Source organism: Petaurus breviceps, unplaced genomic scaffold (genome assembly GCF_028583685.1).
Source record: "Petaurus breviceps papuanus isolate PSGF00001 unplaced genomic scaffold, PetGlider_PUasm1.0 90654, whole genome shotgun sequence".
Lineage (NCBI taxonomy): Eukaryota > Metazoa > Chordata > Mammalia > Diprotodontia > Petauridae > Petaurus > Petaurus breviceps.
The window spans coordinates 1,186,718-1,209,207 of record NW_027187301.1 but is presented as its reverse complement, the minus strand read 5'-3'; the positions used below and the strand labels follow the sequence as shown (position 1 = coordinate 1,209,207).

The following is a 22,490-nucleotide window of genomic DNA, read 5'->3' as shown; positions in this document are numbered from 1 at the left end:
TTTAAAAACTTCCTGTTTGTGTCTTTTGAACATTTTATATATAGGGGAATGCCTCTTTTCATATATGTTTATATCAATTCCCTATCTATCTTATTTTTGAGACCTTTGGCAGAGATATTTGCTATAAAGTTTCCTTTCTCCTCATAACTGTGTCTCTTCTAGCTTCATTGATTTTGTTTTCACAGGAGCTTTTCAATTTTATGTAACTGAAATTGTCCATCGTATCTTTTATGATCTCTTCTATCCCCTGTTCCTCATTCCAGTGTTGTTAAGTAATCTGTCCAGATTTACACAGGTAGTAAGTGACAGAGCTGGGAAGTGAACCCAGGTCCTCAGACTCCAAATCTAATTTAATAGGAGTTAGAGAGGGGAGAGATCAAGGTGGGCTAGAGGGATTTAGCACAACTTCCTTTACTCTCTATGTCTTGGATGCAGGGGACACCGAAGCCCCTTCTGTTTCTGTTAGGGTTTCTGTAGCTCAGTACAAGGGAGCTTTCTTAGGGGAATAAAAATGGTGGTCAAGGTATTGAGGGGACAGTATAAGAAAAGGGGAGAACTGGGTACATTTTAAGAGAGAAGCCAAGAAGAACCAAGTCAAATTACAAAGCAAAATGTTGGTCATTTTTCCCAAGGCTGCTGAATGTCCCAAGTACATAGAAACATGGTATCAACTTGATAATATTTGTCAGGACCCCAAATGGTCCTGCGTTTGTTGATGACCCCTATTAGTACACAGACACCTAGATGACACAGTGGATAGAGAGCTGGATTTAGAATCAGGAAGACTCACATTCATGAGTTTAAATCTGGCCTCAGATACTTCCTACTGTGTGACCCTGGGCAAGTCACTTAACCTTTATTTGCCTTAATCCCCTGGAAGAGGAAATGGCAAATCCCTCTAGTATCTTTGCCAAGAAAACCTCATGGACAGTATTGGTCTGCTATTATCCACGGAGTCATGAACAGTTGGACACAACTGAGCGACAACAATGATTAACAAGGATTAAATTGTAAAGTGGGGAGAAGGAAGAAGATGAAGGCAAAGAAGACTATAATCTCCCTGAGGGTAAATTCTGTGTCCTCTCTAAACTTTGTATCTTCACCAGCACTTAAGATAGTGCTCAATAAATGTTGTGTAGTACATACAAGTGCTTAATAAATGTTTATTTAATGGGCAACAATAAAAAAGAGAAAATGGAATCCTCTAATTAGTCATGGAATTTAACTCCCTTAAGAGTTTTGGGGCAGCTAGGTAGTACAGCAGATAGAGCACCAGCCCTGGAATCAGGAGGACCTGAGTTCAAAACTGACCTCAGAAATGTGACACTTACTAGCTGTGTGACCCTGGGTAAGTCACCTAACCCCGATTGTCTCACCAAAAAAAAAAGTGTCTTTGTTCAGTCACTGTAGAATTTATTCATTCTGGAACCTATTCAGAACAGAGTCATGGTCATTTTAGCCACATCTTTCCCTTAGCAAGAAATTCTCTCACCCACCCTACGATCTCTGTCCTCTATACACTCACTGTAACATTCCTCACTGTGAGCATTCCCTGCCTCTCCCTACACACACACACACACACACACACACACACCTTCAGTAGGAAAGAGACTCTATAACCCTGCCCTCCCAGCACACACTTCATAGCACTCCCCCACATCCCCCACACGTCATCACGCTTCCCACATGAAAACACTGCACGATTCTCCACTCCAAGCAAACATGGTTCCCGACTCAGTGTCCTGCAGGTGCCTAAGTGAGCCGATTCTGGCCATGGGGCATTCCAGGTCTGCCCCTTCACTATGAATGCCTTGTCCCGGGTGCAGGTGCCATACCAGTCAGGGTGGTTATTCTTCTCTGCCTGCCTTTTACATCTTGTCTCTGTGCACACTGGTCTATCCTGGCTTGCCTCCTTTCCTCTGAATCACTTTATTCAAATCTTTTCCATGTTTCTTTGAATTCTTATTGGGATTTTCTATGGCACAATAATATTCCATTACATTCACATGCCACAGTTTGCTCAACCATTCCTCAGTAGACAGGCACCTGTTCGGTTTTTTCCCAGTTTCCTTGTGTGTTTTTTGCTTCCACGAGGGCCTCCCATACCCCTTGGGGTATAGGTCTATGTACATCTAGGTCTGTTTACATAGGTCTATGTACATAAGTCTATAAGATCACTTATAAGCACAGTGGAATCACTAAGTCTTGAGTAAGAGAAGTTTAATGACTTTTCTCATATAATTCCAAATTGATTTCCTGAATGATTGGACTAGTTTACAGTTCCACAGACATTGTATTCATCTACATATCTTCCCACACCCTCTCTAACATATCTTTCAGTCTTTAAAAATCATCTTTGCCAGTTTTCTGGGGTTAAAATGAAATCTAAATTGTTTCAATTCAGGAGAATGAGTTGAAATTTTGTCTCAAACTCTTCCTAACTTTGTCACCCTGAATGAGTCATTTAACCTCTCTCAGCCCTAGTTTCTTCATCTGTCAAATGGGGATAATAAAGCACCTGCCTCACATAATTGGTGTGAGGATCAAGCGAGAGAACACGTAAAGAGCTTTGCAGACCTCAATGCACTGTGTAAGTGCTAGTTACTGTCATTTAGAGTAGTCTTCTATGTGACTGTTGACTATTTATTTCTTTTTCTGTTCATAGCTTTTGACAAAATACTGATCTGTTGTCTTTCTCATTTTTAAAAGCTTTTGGGAAGGGGGCAGCTAGGTGACACAGTGAATAGAGCTCCTGCCTGGAGTCAGGAGGACCTGAGGTCAAATCCAGTCTCAGACACTTGTGTGACTTTGGGCAAGTCACTTAACCCCAATTGCCTTGCCTTCCCACTTCTAAAAACAAAATAAAAGCTTTCAAGGGAGAAGCTTTTGCAACCTCCCTTCATATTCTACAGCTGGGAGACTGAAGGGGGTCCTCCAGTAGCATCAGACTCCTAATTTCCCTCTCCTTTCTAGGCTATTGTCTGACTTAACGCACTGGGATGTCTTTCTATTCCTTCTCCAGGCTACAGAGTGGAGTTCCAATGAGGAAACACGAAAGTCCTGCCAAAGCAAAGGGAAGACTGAAGTATGTGGCCTGGCTGAATTCTGGGCATCTCTCCTCCCCCCCCCCCCCGGCCCAGGGATTAGGAAGGATACTTTGCACATTCAGGGGCTCAAAATAGGGGTATAATGACGCCTCAGATGGGGGAGGAGATCTGAGAGGAAAAGACGGTGGCATTTGGAAAAGCAGGATCAATGAGACAAAAAATCCACAGTGCTACTTATGTAGCCAGATGTTTTTAAATCTCTCCGAGACTCATGGTGGTCTATGAATTAGAGGACTATCCCTACTGCCGAACCACCCCTCCCCCACCCAGATGAGATGAGCAGAGATTTTGTCAATCTTCCTACCTCTTTGAAGAGTGCCTCACATATGATGGCTGCTTCATAAATGCTTTTACTGCTTGATTGACTGCTTAATGGATTTTCTTCCTTACCCTGCTACCCTAGGAGGAGTGTCAGAATTATGTTCGGGTCTTGATTGTGTCTGGCAGGAAGGTTTTCACATGTGGCACCAATGCTTTCTCTCCGGTGTGTTCCAGCAGACAGGTGAGGGGTTTTCTAGGTGAGGGTATGGATAAGTGAGTCATATCCCAGCCTGAGTCCATTCGCCTGTTTCTTGGTTGGGGAAATTCACCAGCTAGGGTCCTCTACCTGGGTGATTGATCACCTGGAGATAGAAGAAACCAGTGTGATCCCGAGTGACAAACTACAAAGGTTAGCATGGACCTAGAGGAAGCAATATGGGGAGGAGGAACCAAGGTGGGCCTCAAGGTGGTTCAGGTGGTCCCATAAGCACAAGATCAGAGGAAAGTTACCAAACTAAGGTAGAAAGAAAAGACTCAGCTCATAACCACCACCCCTGGACCAGAGGGAAGCCCCTTGTTCCCCACAATCCTTCCCATAATACCCTCTCTTCTTTGTCTCCTCCTCTTCACTTCCTTCCCAGGCAGGGAACCTCAGCCGGATGATTGAAAAGATCAATGGTGTGGCCCGATGCCCCTATGACCCCCGACACAACTCCACTGCAGTGATCTCCGAGCAGGGTGAGCTGTATGCTGCCACTGTCATCGACTTCTCTGGCCGAGACCCTGCCATCTACCGAAGCCTGGGCAGCGGCCCACCTCTGCGAACTGCTCAGTATAACTCCAAGTGGCTTAATGGTATACATAGCCCCCAGCCCCTGAGAGTGGGTGCACTGCTCCCTTTTCTGATCCTTCCTACCTGCTTGAGGAACACACATATGTAGATTTTTCTTTTTAAACGCCTGACCAAAAAAAACCCCAAAACAACAAAAAACCACAACTGATATTCAGAGATGGGCAGCTTATGGATTGGGATATGTTTGGGATGGCACCAGGGACCCAAGTTTCAAGCTCAGCATTTTGGATGTTGGCCAGGTCAGAAAGTGGACAAAGAATGGGGAGAGCAATATTCAAAGACGTATTAGAAAGAATCTTTTCAGAAAGATACCAATGTGAGGTAAGCAAGAAAGCATTGATTATTTTTTAATTTCTTTTGTTTTTCATTTAAAATTTTTTAAATATACTTTAACATTCATTTTTTTTATTTGAATTTTTTCCCACCCCCACCCCCAGGCCCACTTCCACGCATTGAGAAGGCAAGCAATATGATTTCAATTATACATGTGAAGTCATGCCAAACATTTCCATATTAGCTGTGTTGGAAAAAAAAGGCAAGAAAAATAAAATTGAAAAACAATATGTTTCAGTCTGCTCTCAGGGTTCATCAGTTCTCTCTGGATATGGCTAACACTTTTCATGATGGCTCCTTTGGAATTATCATAGATCACTGTATTGATCAGAGTAGCTAAGTCTTTCCTTATATAAGCAAACATTTATTAAACACTTACTGTATGCCACACACTGTGATAGGCACTGTGAAAAGAAGCTTGGAAGGGGCTCCTTCTCTCCCCTTTTCCTTTCCTACCATTAGGACTGTCCTCTGTGTGGCTTGTTTCAGGTTGGTGATATGAGCCTCGGAACCTTGACGGCTCCTAACTTACTATCCTGGGGAAGTTTGGGATGCTGGGATGGTGGCAAGATTTCTATCAGAATGCTGCATGGCACAATGGAAAAGGCACTAGCTCCAGAGTCAGAGGAATTGGGTTAAATTCTCATGTTGGGGGTTACTACTGTGTGATCTTAGACGAATCATTTAAACCTCCCTGGATATCAGTTTCTTCATCTGTAAAATGACTCAATGGTTTGAGGTCCCTTCTAGCTCTAGAGATATGATATGATATGATATATACAATTATCTCACTATAGAGCTATAATATTATATATAATATATAATGATATAGTATAGTATAATATAATGTAATATAGTATCAAGCTCTAAAGCTATAATATATTATATTTATAATATAGTATTATATTATAATATACTATTATATAATTTTCTTATGTTATTATAATATAATATAGTATATGTACCTGTATTATATCTATAATATAATATTTAGTTCCAGATCTATAATAAGTTGTCGTTCCATAATCTATGTGCCCTCCTCATCCCTACCCCCTTCTTCTTGATACCTGCTTGATTTCTCTCCTCTTCCTCCCTTGAACTTCCTCCAGAGCCAAACTTTGTAGCTGCTTATGACATTGGGCTCTTTGCCTACTTCTTCCTGCGCGAGAACGCTGTTGAGCACGATTGTGGGCGCACCGTCTACTCACGTGTGGCCCGCGTGTGCAAGAATGATGTGGGGGGGCGCTTCCTGCTGGAGGACACGTGGACCACCTTCATGAAGGCGCGCTTGAACTGCTCCCGTCCAGGGGAAATCCCATTCTACTACAATGAACTCCAGAGCGCGTTCCATCTTCCTGAGCAGGACCTAGTCTATGGTGTCTTCACCACCAACGTGTGAGTTCCTCCACCACTGACCTTTTAAACTGTTGATCTTACTCTGTGACCCTTAACAGAAAGGAGAGAGTAAACTAACATTTATGAAGCTCCTACTATGTGTCAGGTACCATGCTAAGCATTTTATAAATATTATCTCATCTGATCCTCACAACACCCTTGGGAGGGAGGCCCCATTATGGCAGACAGAGGTTCAGTGACTTGCCCAAGGTCATACAGCTAGTAATTGTTTGAGGCTGGATTTGATTTCAGGTCTTCCTGGTTCCAGGCCCAAGACTTTATTCCCATCTAGCTGCCTCACCCAGCCCTCTGGCATCTGAGTTTCTCTTTATCCACAAGTCAGACAGTCCTGGTAGAATGTCAATTTGAAACTCATCTACATAAAGAGGATGGTTGAAGCCATGGGAACTGATGAGATGTCTGAGGAATAGATTATAGAAAAAGGAAAAGAAGGGTCAGTACTAGATGTTGAGCAGGAGAAGGGAGAGTCAGAGAGAGAGGAAGGGAGCCAGGATGGAAACCAGGGGAGGAGAACATTTCAAGGAGAATGGAGTGGTTCTTGAGCTGAAAGGGACCTAGAATGCATCATTCTCATTTAACAAGTAAGATAATTGAGGCCTGTGGAAGCCATGTGACTTGCCTAAGGTCGCACACCTGGTGCAGGACTTGAATCCAGATCCTTTAGCTTCTTGAGCTAGTGCTCTCTGTACCACACCTTGCTTCACATGGGTTAAGGAGATGAATGCTGAGAAGATGCCTTTGGATTTGGTATTTAGGTGGTCACCAGCAGCCTTCAAGAGAGCAGTTTTAGTAGCAGTGTTTGGGAATGGAAGACAGATTGCAAGGTGTTAGAATGAAAGTGGGTGGTGAGGAAATGGAGGCAGTGACGATGGACTTCTCTTTGGAGAAGTTTGGCAGAAGAAAAAGAGACACGTGTAGTTGGAGGAAATAACAGGACTGAGAGAGGCTATTTTTAGCCTGGGGGAGACCTGAGCATGTTTGTAGGCAGACAGGAAGGAGCCAGTCGGTGTGAAGGGGGAAATAGGAGGAGATGGATGGGCATTGCCGCAGGAGGTCCCTGAAGGGCAGAGACAGGATCAAGAGTACAAGTGGGGGGCAAGGGGATTGGAAGGAGAAGGGGCACCTCTTCAGCAGAGAGGAAAAGAAGTTAGAGTGGAAGAGGATGCAGATGGATTTTGAGGTGAAGCTGATCAGTCGCTTCAGTCGTGTCTGGCTCTTTGTGACCCCATTTGGGGTTTTCTTGGCAAAGACACTGGAGTGGTTTGCCATTTCCTTCCCCCCTAGGCATATCTGAGCTGGGATTTGAACTCAGGTCCCCTGGCTCCAAGCCCAGTGCTATTTTTGCTACCTTATTCTGCTTCTATCTGTGCCTGTGGGAAGAAGTAGATGTATTCTCTATTATTCCATTGAGGAGAACTAGGGCTGATGGGTAGATGTTTCAGGGACAGATTTGGGCATCTTATAAGGGAGAATTTTAGCTATATAATAATGAGAGAGGTTACCCTGTATATCAGTGAACTCTTCATCACTGGAACTTTTCAAGGAGAAACTTATATAGTGACCTGCTAGTAATATTGTAGAGGGGATCCCACGTTAGGTGGAAGGTTGGATTAGACCTCCATTCATGTTTGTTTTCACTCTTAGATCCTATGATTTTCCATGCTGACTGAACTTCCAAAAGGTAATACTGTTCTCAGAACCTAGGATGATCCTAGCCCAGACAAGATGAAAAGGCACACTCTCTGTGTTTATAATATAGCCCTCTCCCCAGGTGAAAGGGATGGGCTTGAACAGTTTCCCTGAAGGACAGCATGTCTGTGCTGACTATAGAGAGAGAGTTGTGATTGCTGATAAGCTGAGAGACCTTTGAACCAGGGGTGGTACCTGCATGATCACTCCTTTGGTCTCCTATTTTCAAGAGGATTATTGGGGCTAGAATTATATCTAACTGACACATCAGATATTTTCAGTCTAAGAGTGTCCCAGGACAAGAGGGTAACAATTAATTTAATCTTGGCTAATTTAGTTCCCCTAGGGCAGCTAGGTGGCATAGTAGATAGAGTGCCAGGCTGGAGTCAGAAAGACGCATCTTCCTGAATTAAAATCTGGCATCAGATGCTTATTAGCTGTGTGACCCTGGGCAAGTCATTTAACCCTGTTTGCCTCAGTTTCCTCATCTGCAAGATGAGTTGGAAAAGGAGATAACGAACCACTCCACTATCTCTGCCAAGAAAACCCTAAATGGAGTCACGAAGAGTCAGAATGAACAACAGCAAAAGCTTCATTCCCTGCCATAAAATGCTTATATTACACAAAAATTCATCATGAATAGCAAACCAACATGGGTATCAAAGCAAATGGTAAAAAGTGATCAGGGAAGTTATAGTGATTAATTCAGACAAGTGGATTCTCCAACTTTTTTGGTCTCATGATCCCTTTATATTCTTAAAAATTATTGAGGACTCCAAAGAGCTTTGGTTTATGTGAGTTGTATCTATCAATATTTACCATATTAACATTAAAACTGATAAAATTTCAAAATAGTAATTCATCTAAAAATAACAATGGTAAATCCATTTGTATATTCAAATGTTTACATACCATTTTTTATGAAAAAAATTATAGTTTCCAAAACAAAGAACAATTAGAAGAGTGGCATTATTTTTGCAAATCTCTATACTGTCTGGCTTCATAGAAAGCAGCTGGATTCTCCTAGCTGCTTTTGCATTTAATCTGTTGCAATATGTTTTTTTTTTTCTGGTTGAAGTGTTGTAATGTAATGCCAAGGAAAGGCAACTTCCCAAGGTTCAGAATACCAGCATAGGTGCTCTCCATTTTATTCAGTGACCAACCAAGAACAGAGAGGATCAAAACATGACATCATTCCAAATACAGCATTTTCTAAGTGTGATTAAATAATCTCCAAGGACTACCCCACCCCAGGACCTTCCAATCATTCAATCAATTACAAAGTCTCTATTCTAAATACTTCTCCACCCCTAGGCTATACCTTAATTAAGTCCACCACAAAGCCCCTCTTCTCAAATGGAGATTAGTTTCCAAACATAAGGTCAAAAGTTCCCCACCCCTGGATCACAATTGAATCTACCCCAGAGTTACATCAAGTTTAAACACAGCACTTAATACCCAAATGGAGGTCTTTTCTTCATCTTGACATGAGGCAAGTTCTCAGCAATCTTAGTTCCTGGGGAGATGAGGCTTAGCAAGGCCATAAGATACATTGCCAATCCCTTCATGAATTTATCCTCTGTCTGTAGAACAGCCCTAGAACCCCTGAACACATTAGCAAAGCCCTCTCCCAGGATTTCTGTAAACATACAACAAGAAAATCCTTCTTCAGGGCTTCTGAACCAACAGAAAGGCTCCCAGACCCCTGCAACAACAGCACTGTCCTTCACCAGTGGACAGTATTCACTCTGTCTGCAGGACAGGCTCCAGACCCCTGCAACAACAGCACTGTCCTTCACCAGTGGACAGTATTCATTCTGTCTGCAGGACAGTCTCCAGACCCCTGCAACAACAGCACTGTCCTTCACCAGTGGACAGTATTCACTCTCTGTCTGCAGGACAGTCTCAGGGCTTCTTAACCAAAAGCCAGGTTCCAGGACTTCTTCAACAACAGGACTGTCTTTCACCAGTGGACAAATCTGGCAAAAGAACATCAAAACAGACAGACAAAGTACCAGCAAAACAGCCATGTCTCCTCAGTCCTTGGCAGCTCAGGGGGCAGGTCTCAAAAGTCCAGGGCAATTCAAAGCGGCCACCAGCAATTCTCTTAGTCTCTGTCTCTCTCCACGAGGTGCTGCTTCCAAAAAGATCTTCTGCCTCTCTCTTGTCTCTCCAAATCTACGTCACCAGCTCCTCTCAGTTCAGGACTTTCTTTTCAAGTCAACAAGTCCATCCCACAGGTGGGATTAACAAGCTCTGGGTTTTAACACAATCAATTTGAAAAACTAAGCCAATACAGGGGAATCTTTAAATGCCATTACTATCACAAGTGTATGAAGAAAATCCAGCCTCAAATAGATAGGTAGTTGGAAAAGGGATCTTATGGAAATAGTTTTGACCTTGAGGCATCCCCAGACTGTATCTTGAAAACTGATGGTGTCAAATATGCCCCCTGCAGCCTAATACAAACCAGATTAAAATATAATTGGGAACTTACTAAAATAATAAAAAATACAGCAGAACATAGATAATGTTAATATGTGGTTTTCTAAGTCTTATGGTAACCCATAAGGATCCTTGGGGTATAGTGCCTCCCCCACCCCTTCTATTTGAGTTGGGCACTGATGATTTAGATGATAAAATACCCAAGAATTCACAAGAGAAGGATTTTGTGAAATCTTGGCTCAGCTACTAGGAAGTCTACTCAGCACCAGCTAGGGGTGCAGGCACTGGGAATTAAAGGACATGCTGAGGGGGCTGGCTTTCTCCACACACCTAGGGGCATGCAGAGCACACAGCATAGCTTGGTTATCCTTCTGAGAACTGCCCAAGCCTCACTAGGAGGGGAGCTGTGTGAATATATGCACCATGTTCTCCATTAGAGCCAAAAAAGAAGCTTGGGTCATCAGGTGCCCTCATAGTTTCAGTGGCAGAACAGTGCCATTCTGAGAGGATGAAGCTATCCCCTCCTTCAGTAACCATAGCTTCATCAGTTAATTTTATTATGAAGAACTCTCATTTGTGGTATTTTCGAAGCACTTTTCTCACAATAACCCTGGGAGATAGGTTGTTAACATTATTATCCCACTCAAAAAAATTTTTTTAAATGCAAAAAAATGAGTTTTTTTAAAAAGCATTTTATTATCCCCATTTTACAGATAATGAATTGGAGTCTTGAGGACTTCTTAATTGATTTACCCATGGCCACACATATAATAAGTATGTGGGATTTAGTGTTGGATTTAGTGGATAGAGCACTGGGCCTGGAGTCCAGAAGACCTGAGTTTGATACTTATCTCAGATACTTAATTAGCTGTGTAACCCTGGACAAGTCACTTCATCTCTACATACCTCAGTTTCCCCATCTGTAAAATTGGGACAATAATAGAATCTACCTCCCAGGATTGTTGAGGAACAGATATACATTCATAAAGCATTTTGCAAACTTTAAAATGCAATATTAATGCTTACTATTGTAGTACCATAGATACCAAGATTGCAGGAACCTCTGAGGCCATCTAGTTCACACCCTTATTTTATAGGTGAGAAAACTGAGGTCCGGGGAAGTTAGGGAAGTCACCTAGTGAGACCAGTCTCCCACAGCAAGAATGTGGCTGGGCTAGGATTCAAACTCGGATCCTGCAGACTCTAAGTGTGGTGGTCTTTCTGTTGGCCCAGGCTTCTTCCCTTTGAACCCAGGTCCAGTGTTGTTTCAATCTGGACAAGGCCAAGACTTGACCCCCTCTCCTGACTCCAAATCTTCCTGCTGGACCTCACTACCTTCCTAGGGCAGACACATGATTGTGGACCAAAGACTGCCTGAGTCTTATCAGATCTGTCATTGTTTAGGATTTCTAGACACCAGATTGACAAAGATTTTTGTTCTGGATGTGACTTGGAGACACCGAAAAAGCCTCCTTTTAAAAAAAAAATAATGTAGTCTCATAGTCTCATAGGTCTACAGCTGTAAGGGACTGCATGGGCCACCTAGTGTAGCCTCTTTATTTTTTAAAAAATTAAATTTTTTTCTCTTTCTTCCTTTCCTCCCTTCTTCCCTTCCTCCCTTCTTCCCTTCCCCCTTCACCCCTTCTCCCTTTCTCTCTCTCTCCCTTCCTTCCTTCCTTCCTTCCTCCCTTCCTCCCTTCCTCCCTCCCTCCCTCCCTTTCTTCCTCCCTTTCTTTCTTTCTTTCTTTCTTTCTTTCTTTCTTTCTTTCTTTCTTTCTTTCTTTCTTTCTTTCTTCCTTCCTTCCTTCCTTCCTTCCTTCCTTCCTTCCTTCCTTCCCTCCTTTCTTTCTGGTTTTTGGAGGGCAATTGGGGTTAAGTGACTTGCCAAAAGTCATACTGCTAGTAAGTGTGTCAAGCGTCTGAGGTCAGATTTGAACTCAGGTCCTCCTGACTCCAGGGCTGGTGCGCTATTCACTGAGCCACCTAGCCGCCCCAATTACATTTTTTTCAACTAACAAAACTCTGGTTTTTTTTCCTTCCTCTCACCAATCCAACTCTCTATGGGAAAAAAAAGAAAAGTAAAAAACCTTTTTTTAAACAAACATACATAGGCAAACAAAACAAATTCCCACATTGGTCATGTTTTTAAAAATATGGTTATTTTCTTGCCTGGTTCCATCTCTTCTCAATCAGGAGATGGGCAGCATGTTTCATCATTGATCACTTGGAATCTCTCAACCCCTTCATTTTACACATGAAGAAAATAGAAGGTACAAGGATTTGCCTAAGGTCACCTGGTAGCAAATGGCAAAGATTAATTTCAGGGCTGAGAGCACAGCTTGTCTTTTGTTGTTCAATCACTTTTCAGTTGTGTCTGACTCCTTGTGACCACATTTGGGGTTTTCTTGGCAAAAATACTGGAGTGGTTTGTCATTTCCTTCTCTAGCTCATTTGACAGATGAGGAAACTGAGGCAAACAGGGTTAAGTGACTTGCCCAGGGTCACACAGCTACTAAATTTCTGGGGCCAGATTTGAACTCAGGAAGATGAGTTTTCCTGACTCCAGGCCCAGTTCTCTGTGCACTGTGCCACTTAGCTGCCTATAGCACAGCTCTGGAAAGCCACAAGTTGGAAACCAACATCCAGAAGTAAAACAGGGTCAAGCAGAAGTAAGAAACAGATGGTAGACAGGGTTGGAGGCGGGGTCCAGACAGCAACATATGGAGAAGCATAAAAGACAGGGTGAGGTGGAGATTTTTGCCTCAAATACAAAGGTATTTCATTCTTAGCTGCAGTCAGTCGGGAACCAGTCCCTAAGGGGGGCGAGCCTGTGAACCTGCAGGATTTTATTACCTGTCACATCAAACACCTGTCAGGATGGTTTTGGTGTGCACTGTGGCTCAGGAACAGCTTCAGCTTATCAGTCAGCAAGCATTTATTAAGCTCCTCCTATTACCAGGCAATGTCCAAAAAGTCTTGGACATGGAATCAAGAGACCAGAGTTCCAGTGCTGCCTCAGACACTTAATAATTATATAACAGTGAACCAAACATTAATTTATCCAAACCTGTTTCCTTTTCTGGGGATAATAATTCTCACACCTCCTACCTTTGTCGATACTAAAATCCTGTATGGATATTAATTATTATTCTGGGGAGTTACTGTGGGAGAGGGGAACGATTCTATGGCTTTCTTCTAGCCATAGATCTAAGACGCAGAGTCTGTCTGATGTTGTTCAGTCATATCTGACTCTCTGTGACCCCATTTGGGGTTTTCTTGGCAGAGATGCTAGAGTGGTTTGCCATTTCCTTCTCCAGCTCATTTTATAGATGAGGAACTGAGGCAAACAGGGTTAAGTGACTTGCCCAGGGGCACAGAGCTGGTTAAGTATCTGAGGTTAGATTTCAACTCAGGTCTTCCTGACTCCAGGCCTGGCGCTGTATCCCCTGCACTACCCAGCCATCTAATCAAGCAATAATTCAGCCACCTCTCCTGCCTCCGGACGCCCAGATACTGATCTCACTGAGCCTACTCCTTATTCTTTTTCCCTTCTTCCACCCCATGCCATCATTTTAGGTCTGGGCCTTTCTCTTGCCCTATTTTTAGGAAGAAAATCCATAGGAATATGTGGCCTAAGGCTGGGAAGCAGCTCGGGGTGGTTTAGACTGAAGGTACTCACAGTGATTAACTTTTGCTAATCTGATCCAAAAAAAGAGAGGGGAAGGGATCAAATTATCAAAATAAAAAATGAATAAAGGTGAATTCATAACAGAGAAGAAAATACCATGGATTATCAGAAAATCCTATATGCAATTATATTCAGCAAAACTGCAAATTCAAAAGAATCAGGTGATTACCCACAAGAATATAAAATACTTAAATTAACTGAACATGACCTAGAGATTCTAAACAACCAAGTCTCAGAAAAATTAAATTGAGCGTACTATAAAAGAACTACCAAAGGAAGAAGAGAGAAAATACCCTGGGGCAGACAGATTTCCAGATGAATTCTATCAAACATTTAAAGATAATTAAAACTTATGCTACACAAATTATTCTCAATAATTGAGGAGGAGAGCATCTTACCTTTTATGAGGCCAATATGGTCTCAAGACCTAACCCAGTTTCATGAATGAATTTTGATGTAAAAACTTTAAATAAAACCCTAGCAAATAGACCATAGTGTTGTGGTAGAGAGTGGGTTTCTAAGTCAGAAAGACCTGGATTTAGGGCCTACCTTTGACCTTCACTGGCTGGGTGACCCTGGGCAAGTCACTTTACCTTTTAGTGTTCTAGGTCAGTGGTGTCAAACTCAAATAGAAACAGGAGCCACCAAAGCATATTCAAGGATCTCTGTGGTCTGCATATTGATTTAGAAAACCATATGTTAACATAATCTCTAGTCAATTCTATTTTTGGGGCAGTTAGGTGTTGCAGTGGATAGAGCACCTGGCCTGGAGTCAGGGAGACTCCTTTTCCTAAATTCAAATCTGGCCTCAAACACTTACTAGCTGTGTGACCCTGGGTGAGTCACTTAACTGGGTCTGCCTCAGTTTTCTCATCTGTAAAATGAGCTGGAGAAGGAAAATGGCAAACCACTCCTGTATCTTTGCCAAGAAAACCCCAAATGGAGTCATGAAGAGACTTAAAAGACTGAATAACAACAAAACAGGATTCTATTTTTTATTTATTTTGCTAAATATTTTCCAGTTACATTTTAATCTGATTCCAAGGCAACTCCATCCAGATAGACCTTTTTGACAACTCTGTTTCAAGTAGCTCTCTAGGTATAATGAGTTTCAGAGAATGTGCCAGCCCTTATTGGTGGAGAGAGTTTCCTCACCTGGGAGCTCCTAATACCAGTGAAATACCAGGTTCAGTCCCTATCTCTAATACTATGTCAAACACATCGTTCGCTAGGATCAAGTTGGATTTAGATCAGGATGCAAGCAAATATTAGAAAAACAAAACAACCAAGGTAGTAAGAGACCTGAATGATGGTACGCCATCAAGGGGGAAAAACCGCTAGGATTTGAGAACCACTATAAATAAGGTCTTAGATATCATTCCATCCGACCTTCTAATCTTACAGACGAGGAAACTGAAGTGAGAGGTCTGTGGTCCCACAGCTAGCAAACAGCTAGTCTCTTTGTCCAGTGTTCTTCCTGCTCTCCCAGGCTGCCTGATCTGAGCTTTGGCCCCAGGCTGTTCTTGGGGGGGAGGGAATAGAAGGGGTACAGTGGTCAAAGAGCCAGATCAAAGACCTTTTCCTTTTTATTTTGGCTTTTTGGAGGGGGGAAGGTAGGGCATTTGGGGTTAAGTGACTTGCCCAAGGTCACACGGTGAGTTTTGTGTTAAGTGTCTGAGTCTGGATTTGAACTCAAGTCCTCCTGACTCCAGGGCCGGTGCTCTATTCACTGTACCACCTAGTCGCCCTCGACCTTTGCCTTTTAACATGTGAGTTATCACGTACACATGCATGTAGGATGAAAATGAAACCCTATGTGGTGTGAAGGAAAACCTTTGATGTTGACTTTGATTATAGATACAAAATTAGAAAAAATTGTATTAATTTTGTCTTTATAAAACTATAAAATACATAATTCTAATCATAGACGTATATATGAATTGTTTACTGTATGGAAGCATAGTGTAACAAAGTTTTAGAGTTGCAAGGGAGTTGAGAGACCATTTAAACCAATTTCCCGCTCAAGGAGGAACCCATCTTTCAACACCCAAAAAATCCAGCCTTCAACTAAAGGCTTAAAATGGGAGGGAGAGAATTTGGAGCTCAAAATTATTTTTTAAATGTTAAAAATGAATAAATTTTTTTTCAAAAAGACTTTTGAAGGGTTGCCCAGTCCCTCCTTTGGCAGCCTGGTCTGCTGACCAGCTGTTGGATTCATTGGGAAGATCTTCCTTTTGCCTTCTGTCTTTAGTAGTTACTGTTACAGAGGTCTCCCGATGCATCCTGAGCCATCTTCACTCATCCTGATCTCTGTCTTGCCACTGAACCCAGATGGCTCTGGAGGAGAAAGTGAGGCTGGTGACTTTGCACTTAAATGCAATTCACTGGCGAGTCATGGCATCATCTTCCTGATGTTATGGTCCTCTTGGAGAACAAAGGACAAATCACAAATGTGATACCTTACTTTGCTTCTGGGCCTCATCAGCTAAATGTGTGTGTGGGGGGGGGAGAGTAGATGATCTCTGATGCCTTCGACCCATCAAAGTCTGATACTAGGAAAGTGGTGAATGGGCTGCTGAGTGACACAGGGGAGGATAGACCAGAGGACTTGGAATGGGGAAGACCCGAGTTTGAATCCTGCACCAGATATTTATTAGCCGTGGGATCTGAGCAAGTCTACCTAGCCTCTCTCAGACCCAGTTTATTCATCTGTAAAATGGGGATAATAATAGTATCTACTTCCCAAAAGTTGTTGTGAGGATCAAATGAGATAATATGTAGAAAGTCCTTTATACAGCCTAAAAATATACAAATGTAAAATATATGAATATATTTATATGTGATGGCTAGGTGGCTTAGTGAATATGCTCACACACACACACACACACACACACACACACCCCTAGGTGGTACAGTGGATAGAATGCCAGATCCAGAGATGGAAAGGCTCATCTTCCCGAGTTCAAATCTAGCCTCAGACACTTTCTAGCTGTGTGACCCTGGGCAAGTCACTTAACCCTGTTTGCCTCAGTTTCCTCATCTGTAAAATGACCTGGAGAAGAAAATGGCAAACCACTCTAATATCTCTGCAAAGAAGACCCCCAAATGGAATCACAAAGAGTTAGACACAGCTGAACAACCAAAACAATGTGTGTGTAGAAAGATTTATGTATATATAAACTATAAGTATATATTATATGTGTGTATATATATATATATATATATATATAAACTAGGTATTTTGTTATTATCCTACCCATTAGTCAATCATCTGGCGTCCTAGGTGAATAGAAAACATCTCCCTCTTCTGTAGTTCAGACCTTCAGATATTTGCGAATAGCTATCAGTCTCCTCATAGTTTTCTCTTTTTTAGCTAAATATCCTCAGTTTCTATAAGTGTTTCTCCCAAGATACGGTTTTCAGATCCTTCCCCATTCCTCACCTACAGCTCATTTGTAAACACTTCAGTTTTCCAAGGTAAGATGTGTGAATTCCTATACATGGACACACACACACACACACACACACACATCCCTTCATATTCAACCAAGTGAAAAGGTAAAACCCTGGATATTACTCCCTAACAGCTGGGGAACCTTGGTAGAAGGTAGAAGTTTAGTAATTTGATTTACGTCAGCCAGCATTTATTAAATGCCAGGCAAGACTCCAGGCTAGGTAATGGGGCTACAAAGACAAAACATCAGATATTCCCTGGGACTTTAAGAATCATAGAACTCTAAAATGTTGGTTCTATAGGCATCTTTGAACTTATCTAATCCAACCCCCTCATTTTACAGATGGGGAAACCGAGGCCCAGAGAGGTGAAGTGATTTGTCCAAGGTTTCACCACTTGTTAGTAGCAGAGTCAAGATTAGGATTAAGATTTTCTGACTCCCATACAAATTTCTAGCTGCCATTCTGTGTGTGTGTGTGTGTGTGTGTGTGTGTGTGTGTGTGTGTGTGTTGTGCCCAGGTAATGGGGGAAAAAACTATACAATATCGTTTCAAGAGTTAAGAGAGTACACTAGTAAATGCTTGTTGACATCTCCCAAGGAAGTGTGTACCATAAAATTATCATTTAATTATCTTGCCATCTTGTTTCGTGTCATTGTGCACCTATAGTGTAAGCTCCCTGAGGGCAGGGACTATTTCATGACCTCTGTCTCCCTCCTAGTACAGGGCCTCACTAAATACTTTTTGATCCATGGTCTCAGTTTCCTCATTTGTAGAGTGAGGAGATTGGCCTAAGTGTTCCCCATTAGACTGGGAACTTTCCAGAGAGGACTGTGTCTGTTCCTCAGAGGTGGCTAGATGGGGCAATGCCTAGCTCAGGGGGTGCTGCTGGCCATGTACTGCATTATTGAAAAGAGTCCTGATACTCATTGGCATGGGTGCCCATGCCCCCAGTGAAGAGCGTCACCCCTGCATTCTATATAGACAGCCTTCATGATCCACCGGTGGCCAGCCTTCTGGTGATGAGCCTCAGTTTCCTCGTCTGTAGGATGAGGGGACTGGGTTAGGTGGTTTCTGAGGTCCCTTCCAGATCTAAATCTATGCTATATCCTGTATGTTTGGTTTTTGACTAAGAACTTCCAAGATAAGACTATGTGTGTTCCTATGTTCCAAGCATTGTGTTAGGCCCTAGCAACACAAAGAAAAAAAAAGAAATATAACCTTGTTCTCAAGGAGTTTATATTCTATTGGGAGATAAATGCACATAAGCAAGCACATATGTGTATATATGTGTACATACATCCATATATATAAAACACATATATGTATATTTGTATCTGTCAATCAATAAGCATTTATTTGCCAGGCACTGTGCTAAGTGCTGAGGATACAAAGAAAGACGAAAGATAGCCCCCACTCTCCAAGATCTCCCATGACAGATACATGGTCCATCACTGGACCAGGTTCCATTGGCCAGAACTGTCATGACCTTCAAAGACCCAGACCCACCACGCACCCCAACCTTGCCATGCTGAAACAGTAGGGTAGGCAGGAGAGGACTTGGAACAACCAAATACTCACAGTTGACTTTTAATCCCAACCTGGAAGGGAAGGGGAGAGGGAGACATCCTGCAGTGAATTCCACTCACCTCCTCTCCCTTCCAGAAATAGCATCGCTGCTTCTGCTGTCTGCGCCTTCAACCTCAGTGCCATCTCCCAGGCCTTCAATGGCCCCTTCCGCTACCAGGAGAATCCAAGGGCTGCCTGGCTCCCCATTGCCAACCCTATCCCCAATTTTCAGGTATGGTTGCCCTTCTGCTTCCCACTCCCACCCCTCATCTCTGATCACCCCCACCTCAAATGCAATCCCTAAACTCTTTCTCTGTGGTTGTTGGGAGTCATGGGGAAGGAGCCATTTTTAATTTACTGCAGCAAGTCAATATTCTAAGGTGGCTAGAACTGTGTTACTAAGGGACATCAATGCCCATTTTTGATGGGAGTGTCATTTCCCCCATCTGGATGAAGAAAGGAATGGAGTTGGTAGGGAAGAAAATGAGGAATAGATTAATTGGTTTGGTTGGGGGACTTTAAAAATCATAGACCTATAAAATGTTGGTTCTATAGGCATCTTAGAGCTTATCTAATCCAACCCCCTCATTTTACAGATGGGGAACCCGAGGCCAGAGAGGTGAAATGATTTGTCCAAGGTTTCACAATTTGTTAGTAGCAGAGTCAAGATTAGGACTAAGATTTTCTGACTCCCATCCAAATTTCTAGCCCCTGCTCAGAGGGCTGGGGATAGGGGTGCTTGACTCTTCAGTGTCTGTAGAAAGTAGAGGAATGGGTCTGGCAACAGAACCTTTGGCAGCCTACTCTCTATTATCCTAGGACAGATAAATTTTTCAGGCCCCTAGGCATTTTCCCCTCTTCCTACTACCCCCTCCCTAAAATCCTAACCCCAACCTAGATTTTAGGCACTCTTTCCTCATCTTCCCCTGCTCATATTTCCTTATCTACCAGTGGGACGATATCATTGCCACGAAGGGTCTGGGGACAATAGGTAGACTTCATTTAAGCTGAAGGGGATTTATGGTGAAACTGGTCAGGACTGAGACTGTATAACTTATCCAGGATCTTCCTGATATATCTTGATTGGCTAGTCAGGGTTGGGGAACCTGTGACCTTGAGGCCACACGTGGCCCTGTAGGTCCTCAAGTGTAGTCCTTTGAATTCAAACTTCACAGAACAAATCCTCTTATTAAGGGATTTGTTCTGTGAAGTTTGGATTCAGTTAAAGGGTGGTTTCCCCACCCCTGGCTTGTTTGGGTCTCAAAAAGGACCATATTAGTGATTCATGGAACTGGAGGTGGGGGGGTGGTTTGGGACTGGGTGTGGATAACTGTGAGGGTCCTGAGTGGGACTTATTCATGTGTGACTCTCCACTTATGATTCTCAGTGTGGGACCTTGCGTGATGTTGGCCCCAATGAGAACCTGACAGAGAGGAGTCTACAGGATGCCCAGCGTCTGTTCCTGATGAGTGAGGTGGTTCAGCCTGTGACCCCAGACCCCTGCATCACACAGGATAGTGTTCGCTTCTCTCACTTGGTGGTGGATCTCGTGCAGGGCAAGGACACCCTCTACCATGTGCTTTACATTGGCACCGGTGAGAACCTCCTCTTTTTAAGGCTAAGTATCTCCAGGGAAAGCAGACGACTTTGCAGAGAAGGTGCAACATTTGTGTGGCTGTCTGACATAATGAACCATGTCCTTGAAATGTTTAAAGAGTGTTGTTATGCTCCTTCAATGAGGGTGACCTAGAATCATGTCTCAATGGTAATGAGACCCAGATAGGGGTGTTTGTGATATGTGGGGAGCAATGATTGAGTGAAAGAAACAAAAGGGAGTGGAGAGAGAGAGAGACAGGAAGGGAGAAAAAGAAGAGGAGGAAAGATAGGGAAGGAAAGAGGGGAGAGAGACAGGAGAGGAAGAGAGGAGAGAGAAGAAGAGAGTAGGGAAAGGAGAGAGAGAGGGAGGGAGTGAGAAAAGGGAGGGAAGGAGAGAAAAGAAGGGGGAAGGGAAAGGAGAGAGGGAGGAAATAAAGAGAGAAGGGGAGGGAGGAGGGAGGAAGAGAGAGACAGGGAGGGAGGGAGAGGAGGGGGTAAGGGAGAGAGAGAGGAGAGGAAAGGAGAAGGAAAGGGAGGGAGAGGGAGAAGAAAGAATGAGAGAGAAGAGAAAGGGAGAGAGAATAAGGAAGCAAATGAACAAAATGTATTATGTTACTGAGAGTCAGTATACATCCATGAGGAGCAGTGATTTTGAGAGACTGTAGTCAACTTGGAACCCAATGAGTTGAGAGGTCTGATTAGGGGACCAGGCCTATGGGAATTCATAAAGAATGGGCCGTGGACCTGCATGAGGCTTTGGATTCTGGTGCCCTTACAAACAGTGATGTCTGCATTTGGGAATCAATGAGGAAAAGTCCCTAATAGACTTGTTAAAAATCTGATTGGCATAGTTCTGAGTCCTAGTCTCCCCCTGAGAAGGCAGAGTGCCTAGGGGAAAGCCAAAGGATGCAGTGTCTATATGAGAGACAGATGCAGTGTGCAGGCAGGCGGGTGGGTGTGGGATGGGCTTCCCTCAGCCCCTGGCCTCAGGCAGCCTCTCCTTCTTCATTGGCACACTCGGGTGGTCTCAGAGCGGAGAGGGTGCCGTTGGGCAATGCCCCTTCCCTAGTTCAGGTTCTAGGCAGCGGTGGAATCTGACGGTGGTCTCCGCCTCCCTCCCAGAGTCAGGCACGGTCCTCAAGGCGCTGTCCACTGCCAGCCGCAGCCTCCGCGGCTGCTACCTGGAAGAACTGCAGGTGCTGCCTCCTGGGCGTCGAGAGCCCCTGCGGAGCCTGCACATCCTCCACAGCGCCCGGGTGCTCTTCGTGGGGCTCAGCGATGGGGTGCTGAGGATCCCGCTGGAGAGGTGCGCTGCCTACCGCACCCAGGGGTAAGCCGGGGTATCAAGGGGGGGGGGGAGAGGAGGCCTCAGCTCCACCAAGCTGGAGCCGACCTTATTTTCCACTTCTTCCTAAATGTTATCAGCTGTTATCATTAAGGTTTGGGGGCATCTTGAATTCATTCTGTTTACTTTTATGAATTCATTTCATCTCAGTAAAAGGGGGGAGGGACAGGCCTTTGAGATCCGAACAGGAGGTAGCTAGGTGATGTAATTTATAGAATGCTGGATTTGAAGACAGGAAGACCAGAGTTCAAATCCTGCCTTAGACACTAGCTGTGTGACCCTGGGCAAATCACCCTGATTGCCTCCCAAAAAAGCCCCTTAAATCGATATATAAATTTTAGCTAGGCAGTTAGGTGGCACAATGGATAAAATCCTGGGCCTTGAGTCAGGAAGATCTGAGTCCAAATCCAACCTCAGATGCTTACTAACTGTGTAACCCTGGGCAAGTCACTTGATAATTGTTTGCCTCAGTTTCCCCAACTGTAAAAATGAGCATTATAACAGCACCTACCTGATAGGGCTGTTGTAAGGATTAGATGAGGTAGTATTTGTAAAACATTTAGCTCTTGGACCATCTCCAAATATTAGTTTCACACTTTTCATGTGTCCAATTTGATCCTCTATGGAAAGAGATTAACCCTGTCCATATTGACATTCTCTTATCAATATATGACATAATGAATGAAAAAATGTATTTATAAATAAAATAGAAATGAAATATGAAGGCATAAATAA

The 22,490-nt window shown here is 43.3% G+C and overlaps 1 protein-coding gene across 2 annotated transcripts in view; it reads left to right on the top strand.

Annotated features, from left to right (window-relative positions):
• Positions 1–22,490, top strand: part of SEMA5B (semaphorin 5B) — a 196,136-nt gene that overhangs the window by 156,683 nt on the left and 16,963 nt on the right. For both annotated transcript variants that reach the window (XM_069064937.1, XM_069064938.1), the window contains exons 7-13: positions 3,023–3,085; positions 3,511–3,609; positions 4,010–4,223; positions 5,664–5,949; positions 18,911–19,046; positions 20,202–20,409; positions 21,533–21,740. In XM_069064937.1, coding sequence (XP_068921038.1) covers positions 3,023–3,085; positions 3,511–3,609; positions 4,010–4,223; positions 5,664–5,949; positions 18,911–19,046; positions 20,202–20,409; positions 21,533–21,740 — 1,214 coding nt within the window. The remainder of the gene's footprint in view (positions 1–3,022; positions 3,086–3,510; positions 3,610–4,009; positions 4,224–5,663; positions 5,950–18,910; positions 19,047–20,201; positions 20,410–21,532; positions 21,741–22,490) is intronic.